Source organism: Pipistrellus kuhlii, unplaced genomic scaffold (genome assembly GCF_014108245.1).
Source record: "Pipistrellus kuhlii isolate mPipKuh1 unplaced genomic scaffold, mPipKuh1.p scaffold_m20_p_3, whole genome shotgun sequence".
In the NCBI taxonomy this organism is placed as follows: domain Eukaryota; kingdom Metazoa; phylum Chordata; class Mammalia; order Chiroptera; family Vespertilionidae; genus Pipistrellus; species Pipistrellus kuhlii.
In genome coordinates, this window is record NW_023425529.1 from 46,919,538 (window position 1) to 46,943,008 (window position 23,471).

General features: G+C 36.9%; 1 protein-coding gene across 1 annotated transcript; it reads left to right on the top strand.

Moving 5' to 3' along the window:
* The first annotated feature begins 15,670 nt into the window (after window positions 1-15,670).
* Window positions 15,671-16,609, top strand: LOC118729740 (olfactory receptor 6C75-like). The gene has a single exon (XM_036457157.1). The coding sequence runs from the start codon at window positions 15,671-15,673 to the stop codon at window positions 16,607-16,609; it is 939 nt and encodes a 312-aa protein (XP_036313050.1).
* Window positions 16,610-23,471: the final 6,862 nt, after the last annotated feature.

A 23,471-nucleotide genomic window follows, 5' to 3' on the forward strand; every position in this document is an offset into this window, starting at 1 on the left:
AAGTGCTGGTAACATTAAAAGGATAAAGTTCCTATCAATGACTTCTATTTTTCATACTCTCCCAAAACACTCTTTGCTTTATTACAGCTATTTTCCCTTTGTTATTTTTTAATTAATTATTTTTATTTTTTATTGATTATGGTATCACATAATTGTCCTCATCCCCCCATTCCCATTCCAAACCCCTCCCCACGTATGCCCTCACCCCCTTGTTGTCCATGACCATTGGTTAGGCTTATATGGATGCATACAAGTCCTTTGGTTGATTTCTACCCCTTTCCCTCACTCACCCCTACCTTTGCTCTGAGATTTGACAGTCTGATCAATGCTTCCCTGTCTTCAGGTCTGTTTTTGTTCATCAGTTTATGTTCTTCATTATTTCCCCTAGATGCGTGAGATCATTTGATACAAGAAATACCTTATAAGAATCAAAAATGAGACAAGTCATAATGGTTATGCTGAGAGGCAAATGAATCAGTTTTTGTTATTTTCATATTAAAATTTCCCAAATGTTATACTCAATAAATTTGTAAAACTGGATATTGCTTCAGAGTATTCTGTGAAATATTATATTCAAATGTACTTGAATGAAGTAAAAAAAAAAAAATCTAATGATTATGATTTAAGTAGAAGCCTCCTGTTTTTGAAGAGATATAGGGCATTTAATTGGAAAAATGTCAGGATAGATGTGAAATATTGATCTTACCATTCTTAGCAGGTAATAGAAATGAATGTTATTGGAAAATTTTTATTTTACTTGGCATTTGCATGAAATCAAATTGTCACCATTACCAGGAGGTTGGGAGCAAAATATAAACATCTACATAAATATATTAAAGATTATAACTCATATATATTAAAATTATTATCCTATATAATAAAAGCCTAGTATGCAAATTGTCCCCTCAACCTAGAGTTGTCCAGGAGTTTGACCAGGGGCCGGGGCTGGCGGGGGGAAGGAAGGGAAGCCCTGGCCAGCAGCCTGCAGCCGATGTAGACCTCTAGTTAATAATAATTATAATATAATGAGAAGGAGAAGAGAGAGATATGGAAAATAAAATAAAATAAAAAATTTTCAGCAATTATCAAATTCTAGAGTTATTGATTTTGGGTTTGTTTTTTTTGTTTGTTTTTTTTTGTATTGGCTCATTTAATTCTGCCAATAACTTTATGAGGCACCAACAATTATTATCATCTTTTAATCAGAGGTATTTTCCTTCAGTTAGATTAACTACTTCCAAAAATTAAAATGTATGTAGAGAACAGACAATGTAAAATATATCAAGTAAAACGCATGAAACTATAATAATCTGGTAAGAGTTCAACTTTCTGGAGAATTGTGCTTTAGTATCTACAACTGACTTAGGGGTTTGGGAATTAAGGAAAGAAAAATTTTAAACATCTGTTTATAATTTTCTGTACCCTCTACTTCAATTAGGCAAACTGTACACAATATTTAAAAACCTCTTAGAAAGTGAATATTACTATTTCTAATTTACAGGTGAATGAACAAGAAGAAACTGAGGTCAAGAGTTCTTTGTCACAGAGATTGTAGCTTTCAAACTGGGATTTACATTATTTTTCTTTAATCTCAAAATCCAGGCTAATAGGATTACTTTCATTTTTGTACTGGCTTTCACTAATAATAATTATGAGAAGTTCATGTTAAATATTAGAATAGTTAAAGGACTTTTGAATGTATGATTAACTCACTTAGGTTTTACTTACTTATGATAGATGTTGAGGATATGGTGATGACAAATAATGACTCTTGCCCTAGATCAGTGGATGGCAAACTGTGGCTTGCAAGTCACATGTGGCTCTTTGGCCCCTTGAGTGTGGCTCTTCCACAAAATACCACGTGCAGGCATGCTTGTACAGTGCAATTGAAACTTTGTGGCCTGTGTGCAGAAGTCGGTTTTCAGCTCTCCAAAGGAATTTTAGTCATTGTACTGTTGATATTTGGCTCTGTTGACTAATGAGTTTGCCGATCACTGCCCTAGATTGTTTTGCTCAGTGGATAGAGCATCCACCTGCAGACTGAAGATCCTGGGTTTGATTCCAGTCAAGGGCATGAGCCTCAATTGTGGTCTCCTCTTTCTGGGCCCAGGCCCTGGTCAGGGCTTGTGCAAGAGGCAACCAATCAATGTGTTTCTCTCATCTATGTTTCTCTCTGTCTTCCTCTCTTTCTTCTACTATCTTTCTAAAAATCAATGGAAAAATATTCTCAGGTGAGGATTAAAAATAAATAAGTAAAAAATAATGATTCTTGCCCTAAGTAACCTCAAATTCTAACAGGAAGCAAAATATAATATATTTTAATTTGATAAATGCAACAAGTTAGGTCTAAATTGCCAATAAGCCTGATAATATTAGCATTGACAAAAAAAATGTCAATTTTACTACCTCTTCTAGCAGAATTTTGGTCAATTGCACAATAATTACTAAATATTTTATCATTTTAACCCTTAAGTCACAAAACCCTTAAGTCATAAGTACAGTATTTGATAAATCTTGTCTACTTTAGCTGTCATTTTAGTTTTCACTTCTATTTTCTTGTTGTTGGTGGTCATTATCTTGTATATTATTAGACAGTCACATTATTTCCTGAGTAAAAAGGTTACTGGTAATTGAATTATAGAAAAACTCTCTCCAATATAGCTTCCTCTAGTCCTAACTTGTATTGTGAAACATGAATTGATCATCAATTCAATTTTACTTGTGTACCTGGTATTATCTCAGATCTTTTCAAAAGAATGTATATAATGAACACAGTCTAGATTTCTAGGAGATGTCAAATTATTTTAAGCACATCTATATCCAGGAAATATGAATGCATATTTCTAAAATGAAGTCCATGTACAAAACAAAGAATATCAATAATAATGCTATATATAGAATAATTTAAGATGATTCCTTATAAATAATAAAATGTGTTTTTATGCAGGATTTTTCTTAAGTTAATATCTATATGTTAATATTAATAGCTTTGAATATGAAGAATAAGAATCTTGCATATATAATTTCTAATTCTCACATGATTGTGAAAATTTATTCAGACATTATTTTTTAAATATTTTAAAGCAACTAAGTTGCAGGCATATACTAGTCATTTGGATTAATAAAATTTACCATCTCCACCTTATAGGATTTCAGGTAACAGATAAAATGTAAACATTTATGAGTTAATCTTTTTTAAAGCATACCAAGTACTATCTATACTAATAAAAGGGTAATATGCTAATTAGGGCAGACAGAGCCACAGAGGCTGTGAGCCCCGGGGCTCAGGCCACCTCTGCAACCAGCAGTGACAAGAGCAGCAGGGTGATGGGGCAGCGCCTTCCCCTGATCAGCCCAGTCGCTTCCCACAGAGGAAGGCCAGACTGGCTTAGGCCCACTCCTTAGGGAGCTTTAAGTAGGACATCCCCTCAGGGCTCCCAGACTGTGAGAGGGGGCAGGCGAGGCTGAGGGACACTCTCTCCCCCACCCCTCCACCTTAGTGCATTGCATGAATTTATATATAGATATAAAACTAAGTGTTCTTTCCTCTAATTCGGTAACTATGACATGCAGTGACCACCAAGGGGTGGACACTCAATGCAAGAGCTGGCGTGATGTGCACTGGTCATTTAAAAATAATGGCACCATGGACCTGGAGCTGACAAACCAACACTCATCTTCCCCCAAGTGGGACACAGGCCCCACCACCACACTGCATCAAATTGCAGCCAACACTGCCAAGACCTTATGATGCAGCATGCGGCCCATATCCCAGCCCAGCCCAAAAACAGTTTCTGAGGGTGCTGGTTAATGACGTGAAGTAGCAATGCCCAAGTTCCTCTCCCTAGCAACTAGCCTTCTTGGAGTTTCTTCAGTCTAGGAACCTGACTTGTTTTTATAGCCAGGTGCAAACATTTACACTTTAACCAAATTTCTGTGAAGCATTTTCCTGTGCCTCATCTCATTTGATCCTCACAGAAGTCCTGGAGTAGGACTCAGTGTTTCCCAAAGTGTGGTACAGAAGGAATTTGGTGGGGGTACGCGTTGCACTGGAGTTTGGTGGGGATGTGCACTGCAGCGTGCTTAGCTGCGCCTAATTCTACGTTCTCATGAGTACGAGGGGTATTCAACGTTACGAAAATTATAGAAGGGGTACACATGTGTCAAAAGTTTGGGAAACATTGAGACTCAGTAGAATCCTATTTTCTTTTCATTAACTGGAAAACAGAGATTTAGAAAGTTTAGAAACTTGACCCAACTGAAAAGAAGTAAGAAATGGTGGAACTTGAAAATGACTTCAGGTTTTCTCACTGTGCAGAATACAGTCAAACACTGCTGCAGTTAAATATTTCACCCTTTGTTCTCCCTGCATGATCTTCAATAATAATCTGCTTCGTATTGATATTTATTGCTATGTTGCTGACAATTACCTGAAAGAGAAGTTGGGGTGCTTCACTGGAATGGAAAAAGGTTAGCTAATCAGAAAGCAGGTCTAATTAAGTAAGTTTATCTATATCTATATATATATATATATATATATATATATATATATATATATATATATATAAAAGGCTAAGTTGACTAGTGCATGCACAATACATATAAGGCTCTCAATGGCGCCAATCACATGTGTGTGTTTCAGTCTGTCATTGTCAATCATGAATGTGGTTGACACTTCTATTATAGAGAAAGGGCAAATAGAGATATTAAAACATTTCTTCTAATTAATTTCCTTTCAATATACACAAATCCGTGCACCAGAACACAAGTATCATTATAAAAGATGGGTTTGTCCACATTTGCAGTAATCTAGTAAGAATTTCCAGGTAAAATAATAAATATAATTAAATGGATAGTCTGGACAAAGAGAATCACGATGGCAAATAACAGTTGTTGAAGTTAGAGAAGTGTACGGTGAACCATGTGAAAAGAAACATAAAAGCAACAATCATTTTCTTTCTATGAAAGAGCTATTTTATTGATGATTATGCAAAGAATAATAATTCTGCTCAAATGCTATGAACTTTGATCCATGAAGCAGGACATCAAGGTTTGATTTTCAGTAGGGTACATGCCCCAGTTAAAGGCTCAATCGCCAGTAAGAGGCATGCAGGAGGAAGCCAATCAATGATTCTCTCTCATTATTGATGTTTCTATCTCTCTCCCTCTCCTTTCATCTCTCTTAAATCAATAAAAACATCCTATCTAATAAAAAGAGAATATGCTAATTGACCATCACTCCATCACAAAGATGGCTGCACCCACAGCTGAGGCCAAGTTCACATAAGGAGCCTTAATGAGCTATCAGCAGGGACGCAAGGCTATGCCCTCCTCTGCCCCTATGGGGTTTGACAGGGGACCTCAGGCCATGTCCCCCACCCTGGCGTCAGGCTGGGGGACCTCAGGCCACAACCCCTGCCCCCAGTGCCAGGTCTGGGGACCTGAGGGCACACCCCACACCCAGTGGGGCTTGGTGGGGGACCTCAAGGTGTGCTTCCCCTGGTGTTGAGCTAGGGGACCTCAGGCTGCACTCCCCACCAGGTTGGGGTTGACCGGGGACTTCAGGCCATGCACCCCACCCCAGCACCAGGCCAGGGGACCTCAGACCACCCCACCGCCCTGCAGGGCTTGACAGGGGACCTGAGGCCATGATCACCACCCAATGGGACTTGATGGAGGACCTCAAGGTGCACCCCCAGTGCTGAGTCCAGGGAACTCAGGCCACAACCCCACCCAGCGGGGGCTTGACAAGTGACCTGAGGCTGTTCCCCCATCTTGGTGCTGGGCCAGGAGACCTGAGGCTGAGCCCATCCAGCAGGGTTTGACAGATATCTCAGGCCGTGTCCCTCATCTGGCAGGGCTTGATGGATGACCTCAAGGCACGCCCCCTTCCCTGGTCTGGGCTGGGGGGCCTGAGGCTGTGCCCCTGCCTGCGGAGCTTGACAGGGGACCTGAGGCCACACCCTCCTCCCGGTGCTGGGAATCAAGTACATTCATGAAAGATACGAACTTTAAACTTACTTATCAAGTATACATATTGCTAGTGTAGATCATAACAGATTCAGATGATCCTAAGCCTTATAGAAATAGTGCTAGTTTTCTGAGGACTAGAACTAACATAGCACTATATTTCCTTTCTCACAAAAATGGAGACTCAATTTTGTGAATTGGCTTTGAGACCGTTCTAGCAAGTTCATCTTAAAATTTGCCTTCAACTCTCTTGATAATTCCTTAAGCCATTGATTACTCTGTATTAAATAGGTTCATGGATTCTAGGGTGGATTCTGCTCTCTGAAACTGCATTTGATATATAAAGATCATATCCAGGTAACAGATTCTAAAAGCAGTAACAATCTGGGGTCAATTTATTAACCTGGTTTGATCTGATGTCAGCAAAAATTCCATTAGGCAATTAAATGCTAGTAGTCTACATTCACACATTAGGAAGTTAGAGGTAACTTAGACTTAAATGCCTACTATAATAAAAGCAAGTTTGAATAAACTTAAATAATAAATACAACGCTAATACAGTAGGCTGGCTGCTTCCACATGCATTAGAGAGCTTAAAGAAAGAAAATGTAACTTTAATATTTCAATCATCTTGCAACAGAAGAGGTGACTTAGTCAGTTATTAAATTCTGATTCTACAGATTTCTTAATTATAAAGTTGATTTAATTCACAAGCTCTCCATATGTCTTCTGTGAATGAATGGTAGGGTATTGATTGGAAAAGAGTGATGATTGAGAATTAGAACGAGTCCTGATTTTGAAAGCACAAGGTAGACAGTCTTGTCAACAGAAGGATCCATCTTCCTCTGCCTCCTGAAGTGGTTCAGACATTGTTTAGAAACTCTGTAATTACCTAATAAGAATGAGTTAACCTTAAATTTCCCCTTTTGTATGCATTCACCACTACTAGACTGTTTTAGGACCTATAGCATGTATCAGAATAACTAGGCATTCTCCAGAAGATGGCAAGCATGCATAAACTAAGAAACAAAAAGTTTACATGTTAAAAGTTTTACAGGATTTTGTTTGTTTGTTTGTTTGTTTGTTTCAGAGAGGAAAGGAGAACGAGAGAGGGCTAGAAACATCAATGATGAAAGAAAATCAGAAACATCAATGATGAGAGAGAATCATTGATTGAATGCACGCCCCCTTTGGGGAATGGAACCTGCAACCCAGGCATGCCCTGACTGGAAATCTAACTGTAACCTCCTGGTTCATGGGTTGATGCTCAACCACTGAACCACACTGTCTGAGTTTTGCTCATTTATTTTAACAAAATTATGAAAACCTATGTTTGGATGATTTCTAATATCCTATGGTAGAAGAAACTTAATTTTACATAGAGCTGAAATTATTGAATTTAGTGCATTTACCAGAAATTGTGGATTCTCTATGCATCTTTGAGTAGATGGGAGGCAATCCACTAGTTCCTCAGGTAACTAATAAACAAATGATTTAAAGTTTATCTATAATAAAAAGTTGAAATATTAATACAGAGGTTTAAATCAATACATTGATGAGATAGGTTGGAATGCATTCAACATTTTCAAGCTATTTATTAATCTCCAAACTATATTCTCTAAGATATCCAGAATTAAAAAACATTGTCTTTTATTATAACTGAGGAAAAGAGGAAGTGGGGTTGGTGATGAAAGTGGGACATGCTGCTATGGAAGCCTCCCTGAAACTTTCCTGATAGTGTCTTCCTTAAGTCTTGGAATGATGGAACCAAGTTACTGTACAGCTCCCAGAAGCCTGTGTAAAGTGGTAATGAAAATGGTAATTCACAGAAATGTACCTTTATTATAGGAGATTAATCATTAAAGTGTAGGACAAATATAGATGGGAAACCTACTGAGGTAATTTTTACTCAATAATAATAGCAATAACACTTATAATAGTAACAACAAATATTATTAATGGAAGCCTGACTTGAATCAAAAAACTTTCATCCAATCCAGACTTAAATCAGTTTCTAGAAAAAGAACACTTTCTTGTGAAGCAAAGTGTCCTGTTGCAATTTATGAAAGACCCTGAAGTTTCACCCCACAGAAGCAATGAATCTCATGGTCAGTTTACAGGGCTAATTACTTAAAAGAGCAGCCAATGGCCAATGCTGAAGAATTTGAAAAACAAAATAAATAATGAAGTATCTATAATAATAAAAGCATAATATGTTAATTAGACTGGACAGCTGAATGACCTCCCGGGGGACATTGCAGACTACGTCCCAGACAAAGACAGGGCTGCAAGGACTGAGGCAGCTGCCACAGCTGTAAGAGCTGAGCCCCTTACACAAATTTTATGAATTGGGCTTCTAATTGAATTATAAGCCCCCCCCAAAAAAACCTAATAATCATTAGTGCATGCTATTATAAATAATTGAATAATTAAAGGTGGGAAAGGATTAACTTTATTTTTTTAATATATTTTATTGGCTTAGAGATGAGAGAAAGAGAGAAAGAGAAAGAGAGAGAGAGAGAGAGAGAGAGAATGGAGAGGGGGAGAGATACATCTATCAGCTGCTTCATGCAAACACTGACTGGAGATCAAGCTGGTAACTTGGGCATGTGCCCTGACTGGAAACTGAACTGCATGGGTCGATGCTCAGCCAAGTAGCACAAGGACCAGGACAAGAATTAACGTTCTTACAGAAGAGCACTAATCAATGCATCCAAAAGAAATGAAGAAAGTAGATAAGCACAATCTCAAAAACAGAAAAAGGGTGTGAGGGAGGTTGAAGTAGGTAAAGGTGGGATAAATGCTGATGGAAGGAGGCTTGGGATAGCGAAACACAATACAATATACAGATGATGTACTACAGAATTGTACACTTGAAGCCTATATAATTTTGTTAATGCTTGTCACCCCAATAAATTCAATACAATTAAAAAAATAGTGTATTGAAAAACTAGATCACATTTTATTCATTTAGTTATTCTTAATTTAATAAATGTAAGTATTCATCAAAAAGCTTCCAGCATTAAAAGTCTGAGGCCATGTGGCTTCACACGGGAGTTTTACCAACATTCAAAGAAGAATTAAAATCTATCCTCCTCAGACTATTCAAAAAATTTCTCGAGGAAGGAACACTTCCAAGCTCATTCTATGAAGCCAGCATCACCCTAATACCTAAACCAAAAATAGACTACACAATAAAAGAAAATTACAGGCCAATATCCCTCATAAATATAGATGCCAAAATCAATAAAATTTTAGCAAATCAGATCCAGCATTACATCAGAAAAATCATTCACCATGACCAAGTAGGATGCAAAGATGGTACAATATCTGCAAATCAATAAACATGATGCATCACATAAACAAATTGAGAGATAAAAACCACATAGTCATATCAATTGGGATGCAGAAAAAGCATTCGAGAATATCCAGCAGCATTTTTTGGTAAAATCCCTCAGCAAAAATGGGAATAGAGGGATCATACCTCAACATAATAAAAGTTTTATATGACAAACCGGCAGCCAACATCATACTCAATGGGCAAAAACTAAAACCATTTTCCCTAAGAACAGGAACAAGACAGAGATGCCCATTTTCACCACTCCTGTTTGACATAGTACTGGAAGTGCTAGCCATAGCAATCAGACAAGAAGAAATAAAAAGCATCCAAATTGGAAAAGAAGATGTAAAACTATCCTTATTCACAGTTGACATGAAACTGTACATAGAAAACCCTAAAGACTCCATGAAAAATTATTAGACTTAATAAATAATTTGGCAATATGGAAGGATACAAAATTAACACCAAGAAATCTATGGCATTTGTATAGATTAATAGTGAACTCACAGAAAAGGGGAGAAAAAGGAACCCTCATGTACTGCTGATGGGAATGCAGACTGGTGCAGCCACTGTGGGAAACAGTATGGAATTTCCAAAAAAAAAACCCACTTAAAATGGAACTGCCATTTGACCCACTAATCCTACTTCTAGAAATATATCCCAAGAAACTAGAAACACCGATCAGAAAGGATATATGCACCCCTATGTTCATATCACTACAATTTACCATAGCTAAGATTTGGAAATAGCCTAAGTGCCCATCAGCAGATGAGTGGATTAAAAAATGTGTTATATCTCCCCAATGGAATACTATACTGAAGGGGAGAAAAAAAGAATTATTACCATTTGCAACAGTGTGGATGAAACTGGAGAGCATTATGCTAGGCGAAATAAGCCGGTCATAGAAAGATAAATATCACATGATCTCACTCATTTGTGGAATATAATGATGAACAAAAATAGATCCAGAGACTGAGAAGCATCAATCAGATTATCAAACCTCAGAGGGATGGTTGGGGAGGGTGGGATAAGGGGGAGAGATCTACCAAAGGATTTGTATGCATGCATATAAACATAACCAATGGACACAGACACCAAGGGGATGAGGGCATGAATGGGGAAGGAGGGCAGTGGTAGTGGGCAGATAAGTACACACATATAGTACCTTAATCAATAAAGAAAAAAGAAATTCCAAACAATATAAATAAATCAATGTAATTATTTATATTCAGTTGATCTTTATGCATGTTCCTATAACACATTCTTGAAAATATTGATATAAAAGCTAATTGTGTAAAAATTTTGAAAGCATATAATTTGCCATGCTCAATGGAGACATATTTTATTGTTTAAAATTGCTATTAAATGTATTTGTTTGTCAAATATATGGTGACAGAATAAGATTAGATTTGGGGTGCGGGAGGCAGCTGGTCAATGATTCTCTATCATCAATGTTTCTGGCTATCTATCCCTCTCCTTTCCTCTCTCTGAAAAAATCAATAAAATATATATTTTTTTTAAAAAGAAGTATGCATTTTGGGTACTGTACAGGTTTGTATATTTCCCTTCGAAAATTCATGTTTACCTGGAATCTGTAGATAAGACCTTATTTGTAAATAGGTCTTTGCAGAAGTCTTCAAATTAAGATGATGTCTTATATATTAAAGCAAATTATTTAAAATTACATAAAATTAAAGCATGTATCTTTTTTAAAAATATATATTTTTTTATTGATTTTTTACAGAGAGGAAGAGAGAGGGAGAGTTAGAAACATCGATGAGAGAGAATCATTGATCAGCTGCCTCCTGCATACCCCCCTCCTGGGGATGTGCCCGCAACCAAGATGCCCTTGACCGGAATCGAACCCGGGACCAATGCTCTATCCATTGAGCCAAACCAGTTTTTGCTAAAGCATGTATCTTTATTTTATAATAGGTTCTCTATAATGTATAATCCTATCTAATAAAGAGAGAATATGCTAATTGACCCTCATCCCATTGCAAAGATGGTGGCACTCACAGCCAATAAAAAGGGAATATGCTATTGGCACCTGACTTCACTCAAAGACAGGTGCCCATAGCCACAAGATGGCAGTGCCCAGTCCCCTCAGCCCAGCCTTGTTGACATCTGCCTTCAGAGTCTCCCAGCCCTCGAGCCCCCCAGCAGCCCAGGGCCCCCTGAAGCTCAGCCGAGGTTTGTGCTGCTGGTAGTGGCAGCAGCAGAGGTGAGATGGGGGTGTTGCCTTCCCCTAATTGCCATGTCGCCTCCCAGCCCTGAGGGCTCCCAGACTGTAAAAGGGGGCAAACTGGGCTATGAGACCCTCCCTTTCCTTTCCAGTGCATGAAAATTCAGTTTTAAATAATATCAAAGGCTACAAATAAACATATATAAACACTATTGTGAAATGTTTGTAAATCAACATCATGCTTATGGCACATTATTCAAGTTCTTCATTTTGATTTTTAGTAAAAAAATACAAACAGATTTTGAGTTTAAATAGCCATTATGCTGTCATGGTCTCTACTTCAGTATGCACTTTGTATTGCTTAATCATATACATTGAATAACTTCGTTTGTTTCCCAAAGAAACAGTAAAAATAACCTTAAAATCTTTGTTCAGAGAGTTTCTAGCATTTAAGATAAGTAACCACAATTTCTATTCATTTTAAACTATTTCATGAAACAAAATGTTTTATGAAACAGATTAAATAAAAATTAGATATGTTTCAAATAATGGGATATTACAAATGTCTTAAAAGATCAAAGCAGTGAATAATAAGATGATGCTGAGGGAGAATATACCTCATGTTACACAGGAAAACGGAAATTTAAGATTTCAAAAATACTATAATGTAGAATTCTCACACTTTTCTGTAAATACTAAAAATTATGCAAAGAGATCAATGGGGGGAAGAGACATATGTAATACTTTCAACAATAAAGAATTTTTTTTAATGAAATAAATAAATTAGGCAGAGCTGTCTTTATCACCTCTGCATTCTCAGAAACTAAGCTTGAAGGGCAACACATAAAAAAGATCCAACAAATAATTATTAATGAATATATGATAGTGATTCTAAACATGATCAAGTTTTCTTTGTTATCATTCAGTGGAAAGATATAAAAGATTAAAGACGAGCCTGACACCTCTGATGGGGCAGAATAATGGAAACCTCAGCCTCTTTCTGAAACATCACAATTACTTATTAATATTTTCCCAAAGATTAGAGAAAACCCCACTTGTTCACAATCTATGTGTTGCCATTTAGAAATTGCTAATGCCTTTTTCATTGTAATTAAGTTTCTTTTTGTGAATTTATTGATCATTATGAAAATGCAAATCCTTCTATGTATTTTTGCTCTGATTTGAGGCTACCAGCACTTAAATATTCTAAATTTTTGTAGCAATTCAGACTACTGTTTAATGCTTGGTGTCTTGAGATCACCATCTCTGTGGTGCCTTTTGTTTATTCATCAGCTGGTCCCCTGAGTCCATTGTAAAAGGAGTGGGTAAAATATGGCTAGCCTGAATAACATTATTTCTGTACAAAAGATCACCTCATCTTGCCTAACAAGCTTGGAAGAACATGACATAAGCTTTTATTGCAACTATAGCTTATTTTAAGTATCAAGATAATACTTCTTTAAGTGGTATAGGTAGAAAAATCTGGCACCTCAGATCCTTAAAGAAATTTTGTTTTGTATATAGAAATGGGTTAATGTATGCCCTTTTTTAGGGGAGCTTTTGGTTTTTTTTTTATTTTTTATTATCAACATTTTGGACATTTGGTTAGAAAGCAAATGACAGATATGAAGCATTGCAAAGGGCTTTTGAAAAATCCTAGCACACATGTTTAAACAAGTCAAAGAGGCATTGTAAAGGACATTGACAAATATCAATCATATTTACCAAAAACGTAAGTACGCCCTTGATAGTTTCTCTCAGGAATATATTTTTGCCTCAAAAGTGTATATTTATGCTTTTTATAAGTAATCTGAAATATGTACAATGCTATGTAAAAAGAAACTCAATCTCACAAATTTTACAAAATATATAAATGAGGCAAATTTTAAAATACTATAACTTACTTACTAGTATTTCATGCAACATTATTATTCATTGTGACAAATACTTTATGGTTGATAAGAGTACATGATTTTTTGTGTTCTTATCTAGATATCTTCTAATATCATTTTTTAAATAATAGATTCAAGCGCACTGGTATGACTCAGTGGTTGAGCATCGATCTATGAACCAGGAAGTCATAGTTTGATCCTGGTCAATGCACATGCCAGGGTTGGGGGTTCAACCACCATTGGGGGATGTGCAGGGGCATCTGATCAATGATTCTCTCTCATCATTGATGTTTCTACCTCTTTCTTCCTATCTGAAATAAAAATATATATATTTATAAAATAATAATACATTCAAGCCGAAACCTGTTTGGCTCAGTGGATAGAGCGTTGGCCTGCGGACTGAAAAGTCCCGGTTTGGTTCAGATCAAGGGCATGTACCTTGGTTGCGGGCACATCCCCAGTAGGGGGTGTGCAAGAGGAAACTGATCAATGATTCTCTCTCATCGATGTTTCTAACTCTCTATCTCTCTCTTCCTCTCTGCTCGAGAAACTTTATTTAATGTGCATAAATAGAAGCATATGAAAAGGAAAAATAATAGAAACAATGCAAAAAAGAGAACTAATGTTTGAAAGTGGGAATGTATCCGTCTCTAAATTTTATAGGTAAAAAATTTTATAGGTAAAAAAAGTTCATTAACATATTAAGTTAATTGGCTAATCCTGAGAAAATATTCCTTTTATAAGCTCTGAAACCCAGGAAGAACATAGAAAAACAAACAAGTCATACGACTTAGGCAGGCTGTCTAAACATTTAAGTATTTTTTTTTTAATGATCTTAGATAACAACACATTAAAAACTTTTAGGGAAAAATAATAACTTAAACAGGAAAAATAATTAAGCAAATCGGTATAAGATCAAGAATTATCACTTGTTACACTCTTCCTTAATTACCTAGCCCACCCAATCTCACTTCTGAAATCTCATACCTCATTTCCCACCTTTCTCCTTTGTCCAAAAATGTCTTTATACCTATTGTTGCCTCATTGTCTTGAGAACTTTTGTGGATTTATCAATGTCTATGTGAATACCCCATGCACATGCATTAAAATATAATTACACATAATAATTTGAAAGCCACACATGGAATAAAAAAGAAAAAAGTAATCATATTTGCCTCCCCAAAATTTAACTTTAATGTCAAGCTATTGATATTACCTTTTTTTTTGGGGGGGGGGTTTCCTAAAAAAAAAATAATAGCCAATATTGTGGGAGAGTTCTAAATCATTTTAGAAGTAAGTAAAAACACTTGCAGTTTACAAAAATAAAATTAAAACAAAGGAAAGTCCTGCTTTAATAATAGGAGCAGACTCAGGATAGGTAGGTGGTAAATAAAAATACACTCAGGAATATACTTACAATCTTACAAAAGACCGTTAAACATATTTTTAACTAAAATTAGAATACCTTGCCATGCAGATATTGGAATACATTGGGTACCCTCCCATTGATTAAATACCACTGTATGCTTTTATCAGAAACACACTACTGTACCCGGTAGGTAACTGAGTTGTCTCCATAGATTGTAAGTTTGAATGGAAAAAAGAAAAGAAGTGCTTATTCAAGATAGTACAATTAAAAAAATGTATGCCCTCACCAGTTTTGCTCAGTGGGTAGAGCGGTGGACCACAGACTGAAGCATCCCAGATTCGATTCAATCGCCAGCTCTGGCCAGGGTGCATGCGGGAGGCAACCAATCTATGTTTCTCACATTGATATTTCTCTGTGTGTCTCTCCCTCACCCACCTACTCTCTCTAAAAAATAAAACCAATGGGAAAATGTCCTCTGGTGAGGATTAACAACAACAACACAAAGTATATAGAGAGCAACAGAAAATACATATCTTCAACAACTATTGCAGTATGGTAGAAAAACTCCCAGGAGCTTTATTTTAGTAGGTAACAACCTCTTATTTTATTGTTTTCAGGAATATGTCAAAAATATTCAGAGGACAAAGATGTATACTGAAATGTGTAACAATACAATGAAGAAAATACTGTATAGGAATAATGAATTACTATATGCCATAATAAATAAAATCATTTAAAAGTATTTTGTTGCTATGTACTACAAAATTATTTTTCTCTAAAAGAAAAAGGCAGCAGCAATTTTTTTTTTAAAGTGCATGTGCATGTGTGTGCTTCTTTGTTGGTGTCCCGGCTTTCTTATTTCTTCATCTATTTTACAGCTAACACTAAGTATATCATCGAAAAGCAGGAGCACGATGAGAAATTACACAGAAGTGACAGAGTTTATTCTTCTTGGATTGACAACTGACCCGCAGTGGCAGGTTGTACTTTTCATGTTTCTCCTTGCTAACTACATGCTCAGTGTGGCTGGGAACCTGATCATTATTGCTCTCACCCTTTCTGATCCCCATCTGCAGACTCCCATGTACTTCTTCCTTCGAAATTTCTCTTTCCTAGAAATATTATTTACATCAGTCTGCATTCCCAGATTCCTTGTCAGTCTTGTGACGGGGAACACAACCATTTCCTATAATGGCTGTTTGACTCAGCTATTCTTTTTCATTCTATTGGGGGTGACCGAATTTTACTTTCTGGCTGCCATGTCCTATGACCGCTATGTGGCCATCTGCAAACCTCTGCATTACACTGCCATCATGAGCAGCAAGGTCTGTATGCTTCTGGTCCTTGGCTCCTGGTTTATAGGATTGCTGATCATCTGTCCACCAATAATTCTGATACTGCAATTGGATTTCTGCGCCTCCAATATAATTGATCATTTCTTCTGTGACTCTTCTCCAATCCTGCAGCTTTCTTGCACAGACACTCACTTTTTAGAACTCATGGCATTTTCTTTAGCTGTTGTAACCATCATGGTCTCCTTAACACTGGTTACTCTCTCCTATGCGTATATCATCCGGACAATTCTGAGAATTCCTTCCAGGAGACAAAGAAAAAAAGCTTTTTCCACTTGCTCCTCCCACCTGGTAGTTGTCTCCCTCACTTACGGCAGCTGCATTTTCACGTACATTAAACCTTCTGCAAGGGAGAGGGTGACTTTAAGCAAAGGAGTGGCTGTGCTCAATACCTCGGTGGCTCCTCTCTTGAATCCTTTCATATATACACTAAGAAACCAGCAAGTGAAGCAAGCCTTCAGGAACATGGTCCAGAGAATCGCCTTTTCTTCAAATAAATGAACATAATTGTGTGATCATCACTTGAAATCAAAGCTGAATTAAAATTCTCTGTTCTTCTCTAGATAAATTCCTCAAACATCTAAATTCTTCCTTTTAGGTAGATATGTTTATATACCATCAATGCTTAAAAACTAGGTCCTAAGTCTTTTTTTTAATAATATATTTTATTGATTTTTTACAGAGAGGAAGAGAGAGGGGTAGAGAGTTAGAAACTTCGATGAGAGAGAAACATAGATCAGCTGCCTCTTGCACACCCCCTACTGGGGATGTGTCAGCAACCAAGGTACATGCCCTTGACTGGAATCGAACCTGGGACCCTTCAATCCTCAGGCCAACATTCCATCTATTGAGTCAAACTGATTTAGGCTAGGTCCTAAGTCTTTAAAGTTATATAGATGATGGTAAATCTCTCACCTCTGTAATAAAACTTTAGATAAAGTAATGATCTCCATTGTTTCTCACAGTAAGGTAGATTATAAATTCATTAAAAACATGTAAAAATTGCTATCATATAAGAAACTTACTAAAAACCTCATAGAAATATAAAATTTATGTGAAATAAAAAATATGAGCATTAATTGATACCTCTCCAATGTTTTTTTCTGTCACTGAGAAAATATGTTATATGATTAAAAGAATTATTAAAATGTCTATTTGAATTTATCAATGAGATATAGTTAAAACATTAGAAAAATTAAATAGAAATTAAATAAATATGCTGTCAAATATATTATATTTGCAATTGAAAATGACGTTGTATTGATTTTTGTATTTGTTTTCCTAGAAAAAAAAATAATGAAGTTCCAGTGTAATAGAGGAAACAGAATTTGCCTTTTTTTCCTTTGATAATATTTTATAGAATAATAGATTTAACTAAAGATTTCATTATATGTCCCAATAATGCTTAAAAAGGAAAACTGTGCTCTATAGGCAAATTAAGTTATCTTGATAAAATTCACTTTATAATCAGACTCCTTCAAATATTAGAAAAAATGGTCTTTTCTATTGACATGAAGAAAATGAGAAACTCAGAACCCAGAATGGTGTGAGATATTGACTCCAGGGAGTATCATAGATATGATAATATGTAAATTACTGAAATCTTAGGTTTGTTTTGTTTATTAGCAAATATACAGTACTATCTTTATCTTCCCATTTTCTTTTTCAGAGGTGGTTCTATCTCCCTCACTCATATCTGAAAAATGACTCTTGGAGATCTTTGAGAACTGTAAAAATATGTTCACATCTAGTTCCCATAGTTGATGAGTTCTTCAACTCTAATGAATTAGTAAAAAAAAAAGAAAAAAGAAAAGTGGTTGTCTTGGACAGTAATTTTAATTCTAATTAGATATAGGGCAACTGAATTTGACTTCTTGATTTGCAGCTTGGTCTGATGTATATGTTAACATATTAATTAAAATTCTACATATTTTCTACATAATTTCTACCTAAAAATTCTACATATTTTCAAAGTCCACAATAGAAATGTCCCATCTTATTGCTCATAGACAAGAATGTCCTTAAGCATTCACCTTTTTCTGACCATTGTATTTTCAAGGATTTAGTTACATTTTTTTCTCAAACATACTTAGCATAATACTGCCACAAAATGAAAATTAAAACCAATTGATTATGTATTGTTTATTAGAGTTATCTAAAAATAAATAAAACAGTACAAGTTTGCTTTCATAATGTTAAACAAGTAAATAAACATGAAAAGTGAAAATCAAGAGTTTGGAAAAGCAATATGCAAATGTTAACTAATGAATGCACATTATATGTATGATATATATGATACATATGATAAACTAAATGAATGTATTTTATCCGTGTGATACATATGATAGACACTAGGGGTAGGTCCCTCAGCCCGGCCTGCACTCTTTCACAGTCTGAGACCCCTCGGGGGATGTCTGCCTACCAGCATAGGCCGGATCCCCAGCAGTCCAGAGCTCTCACAGTCTGGGAAACCTCGTTCCTTACCCCCTGCCTGCAGCTGAGGCCCCAGAGGCTCCCACCTCAGCTGCTGCACTCCCAGCCATGAGGCTGGCTTCTGGCTGAGGAGAGCTCCCCCTGTGGGAGCTCACTGACCTCCAGGGGGCAGGTCCTACATTGAGTGTCTGCCCCCTAGTGGTCAGTGAGCATCGGTTGTTCTGCTGGTCATTCTACTGTTCAGTCCATTTGCATATTAGGGTTTCATTAAATAGGATGGGGATGTAGGAAGACAGGAGAGAAATAAAAAGAGGAAAATAAGAGGGAAAGAAAAGTTGATCCTGTTGATCAATAGGAAATTATTTAAAGAAGTTGATTCTTATACTCTAAGTCAATAAATGTAGATATATAAAAACCACTATAAATCTTTCCAAAAGAATTATTTTCATGCTTTAAAGTAAAATTATATGTTTTCATTGATTTTTAGAGAGAGAATAAAGGAAAGGGAGAAAGAGAGAAGCATTGATGTGAGAGCAGAACATCAATTGGCTGCTTCCCCCTATTGAGGATCCACCCAGCAAACAGGGCATGTGCCCTGACTGAAAATCAAACTGACAGCCTCTTGGTGCATGGGATCATGTCCAACCAACTAAGCCACACCAGCCAGGGCAAAGTAAAATACTATCAATATTTTGAAGTTCTGTGAAACAATAAAGCTTTGATTGCAAATGTGATATATGGTGAGAAATATATCAGATATATTTGGGAAGTCATGTTTATAGAGGGTTTCAAAAGGTATACTCATATATAATATCACATTATAAAATTTCAAAAATACGTTTCCTTTAACCATAGGAAAAATTATATGTATGTAAGAGGCACACGAAAAATTTGTGCCATAACAGTTTTTTAATTTCACGGAATTACTGTCACATTACTGTGTTGTGATGATAGAAAACAAAGTTATTTTCATTGGTGAATAATCATCTTGAAAGTTGACTCTGACAAGCATAAAGTTAAATAGTCACTTAAAATGAAAGTTTATTAATATTATTGTAAATTTGAACTTCATTAACACATATTCCCAAGGGTCATTCCTCAAATTCTGGATACTAAGGAATGTTCTCAACAGGGTGGTAATCATTCATGGGCTGTTGAGACCCTTGGTATCAAAATAACAAGTGATAATTGGCTGAAGAAAATGTCATAAATCGTTAAAAGCCACTAGCCATAAAATCTCAGCAGCAATCAAGCAATAAGAAAATTTGGGGAGGCTGGCTGCCGATGGGAAGGCAGACTGCAACATAGTGCGTGAGTGAGAGAAGGAAGGAAGGGTGTAGTCGCCCAGGGAGTGTTTGTGAGTTGAGGGACACCTACACACCAGGGGAATGTGGGGCACAGCCAGACGGGGTTCCCCGGAACGGGCAGCCTCCACTGCTGCTGGAATCCCTCCCAGAGCAACCAGCTCTGAACCGGAGACCGCACCATACTGGAGGGGAAAGTGGATGTTGTCAGAAGCCTGAAAACCCCGAGAATCTACAACACTGGCAGCCGGTGAACAGCGGCGAACCCCAGCACACCGGTTCCCAGGCGGTGTGAGGAGCTCTGCGCCTCCTCACGGAAAGGTCAGGTTTCCCCTGGGACCAGGGGAGGTCTGTGGTCCGGGCAGGGGAGAGAAATGCATACACAGCGAAGTCTGCATCCAGAAAGGACCCGCGGCTGTGGGGCTGGCGCGATCCATGAGTCTGGCAGGGCATCCGAAAGGATGCTAACAGGAGGGAGCTCTAGAAAGCAGCCTAGCCGGGACCGGTTTGGCTCAGTGGACAGAGCGTCGGCTTGGGGACTGAAAGGTCCCAGGTTCGATTCCGGTCAAGGGCATGTACCTTGGTTGCGGGCACATCCCCAGTGGGGGGTGTGCAAGAGGCAGCTGATCGATGATTCTCATCGATGTTTCTGACTCTATCTCTCTCCCTTCCTCTCTGTACAAAATCAATAAAATATATATTAAAAAAAAAAAAAAAGCAGCCTATAGCTGAACTGAAAGGGCAGCAGAGGGATTTTGACAGTGTGACCGCTGCTTGGACCCAAGGGGAGAAAAGACTGCGTGGACTTGCACCCCAGTGACAGAGAGGGTGCACTTGCTCTGGCTCTTTTCCCCTTTAAATCCTTGCTTTTGATTGCTAAGCCAGACATATAGGATCACCCAATTGGGGACATTCTGGGAGACCACGGGGGAAAGGTGTTTTTTGGAACCTGGGGTTCAGAGAGGGGGAATAGTGACCAGAGAACCAGCTCTGGGGCAGCCCATTTCCCCAAACCGGTGTTAAGTGCCACAGGAAAAACAAAATATAAACACTAGCTAGAGAGGACCTATAGGCCCAGAGGTCAGTCCAGAAACACCGCCACCCAGGGGTTGATTCACAAATTGACTGTAAACACAAATAAAGGAGTGTAAAAAACAAAGAAGTACTGCCTGCTTAAAAATCAGGACTGTGGCCTACAACACCGAGGAGCAGTGGAATGCAGGGAACATCCTGACTAGGAAACAGGTGTGTCAATCAGAACAGGAGAGGAAGTGAATGACCTTCACTACTGCACATTTTTATTTTTTCATCTTTTACGTAAGAAACTTTTTTTTCTTTTTCCTCTCCTGATTTTACCTTTTTAATTATTACACTTTTATTTTTAAACAGTATTACTACTACTACTATTTACCTTTTTCTTAAATGTCATTTTATTTTCTCTCTATATTATTTTGGGATTAGTGTTCTACATTCTATTTTTATCTTTCCTTTAGCAACATTGTATTTTCTAAATGTGGTACACCTTTGAAAATGACCCATGTGCACTCAAGGAGAATGTATATTGTGTGGCTTTCGGGTGAAATGTTCTGAAGATGGCAATTAATTCCATCTGATCTAGTGAGTCATTTAGAATTGATGTTTCTTTGCTGATTTTTTGTTGAGAGGATTTGTCCAATGGTGATAGTGTGGTGTTATAGTCCCCCAGTGTGATTGTATTGCTGCCAGTCTCTCACTTGTTATCTTCCAGAAGTTTTTATTTTTTATTTTATTTTATTTTATTTTATTTTATTTGAGTGCTCCACTTTTGGGTGCTTATATGTCTATGAGAGTTATTTCTTCCTGTTGGATTGCTCCCTTTAGTATTATAAAGTGGACTTCCTTATCTCTTTTTATGTCCTTCACTTTGCTTTTTCTAGTCTAGTATTGATGCTGTCTATTGAGTTCTTTATATCATTTTTCATTTCCTCTTTGTTCTTACACATATTGTCTTCAATTCTTTTCACCTACCTTATGACCAATGCTCTGAATTCTTTCTCTGGCAGAATGCTTTCAGAATGTTTTTAATTTCTTCTTTGATCTTTTGGTAACCCAATCAATGTTTAATAGCATGCTATTCAGCTTCCAAGTGTTTGAATTATTTAGATTGTTTTTATTCAAGTTTATTTCTAAAATTCTGCCATTTTGGTTTGAGAAGATGCTTGATATTTCAATCTTCGTGAATTTGGGGAGACTTTGCTTGTGACCCAATATGTGGTCTATCTTTGAAAATGTCCCATGAGCACTTAAGTAGAAAGTTTATTCCATGGCTTTGGGGTGAAATGTACTGAAGATGTTAATTAAGTCCATCTGATCTATTGAGTCATTTAGGACTGTATTTCTTTGCTGATCTTGTTTTCCAGAGGATTTGACCAGACTGGCAGGGGAGGGAAGTTAGGGGGACTCAGAAAATGTAACTTTAATGTTTCAATCATCTTAGCAAAACTCAGACAGTGTGGTTCAGTGGTTGAGCATCAACCCATGAACCAGGAGGTTACAGTTAGATTTGCAGTCAGGGCTCATGCCTTGGTTGCAGGTTCCATTCCCCAAAGGGGGCATGCAGGAGGCATTCAATCAATGATTCTCTCTCATCATTGATGTTTCTGATTTTCTTTCATCATTGATGTTTCTAGCCTCTATCCTCCTCCTTTCCTCTCCAAACAAACAAACAAACAAACAAACAAAATCCTGTAAAACTTTTAACATGTAAACTTTTTGTTTCTTAGTTTATGCATGCTTGCCATCTTCTGGAGAATGCCTAGTTATTCTGATACATGCTATAGGTCCTAAAACAGTCTAGTAGTGGTGAATGCATACAAAAGGAGAAATTTAAAGTTAACTCCTTCTTATTAGGCAATTACAGAGTTTCTAAACAATGTCTGAACCACTTCAGGAGGCTTAGGAAGATGGATCCTTCTGTTGACAAGACTGTCTACATTATGCTTTCAAAATCAGGACTCATTCTAATTCTCAATCATCACTCTTTCCCAATCAATACCCTACCATTCATTCACAGAAGACATATGGAGAGCTTGTGAATTAAATCAACTTTATAATTAAGAAATCTGTAGAATCAGAATTTAATAACTGACTAAGTCACCTCTTCTGTCATTTATTTTAACAAAATTATAAAAACCTATGTTTGGATGATTTCTAATATCCCTTGGTAGAAGAAACTTAATTTTACATAGAGCTGAAATTATTGAATTTAGTGGATTTACCAGAAATTGTGTATTCTCTATGCATCTTTGAGTAGATGGGAGGCAATCCACTAGTTCCTCAGGTAACTAATAAACAAATGATTTAAACTTTATCTATAATAAAAAGTTGAAATATCAGTTAATACAGAGGTTTAAATCAATACATTGATGAGATAGGTTGGAATGCATTCAACATTTTCAAGCTATTTATTAATCTCCAAACTATATTCCCTAAGATATCCAGAATTAAAATACATTGCCTTTTATTATAACTGAGGAAGACAGGAGGTGGGGTTGATGATGAAAGTGGGACATGCTGCTATGGAAGCCTCCCTGAAACTTCCCTGATAGTGTCTGCCTTAAGTTTTGGAATGATGGAACCAAGTTACT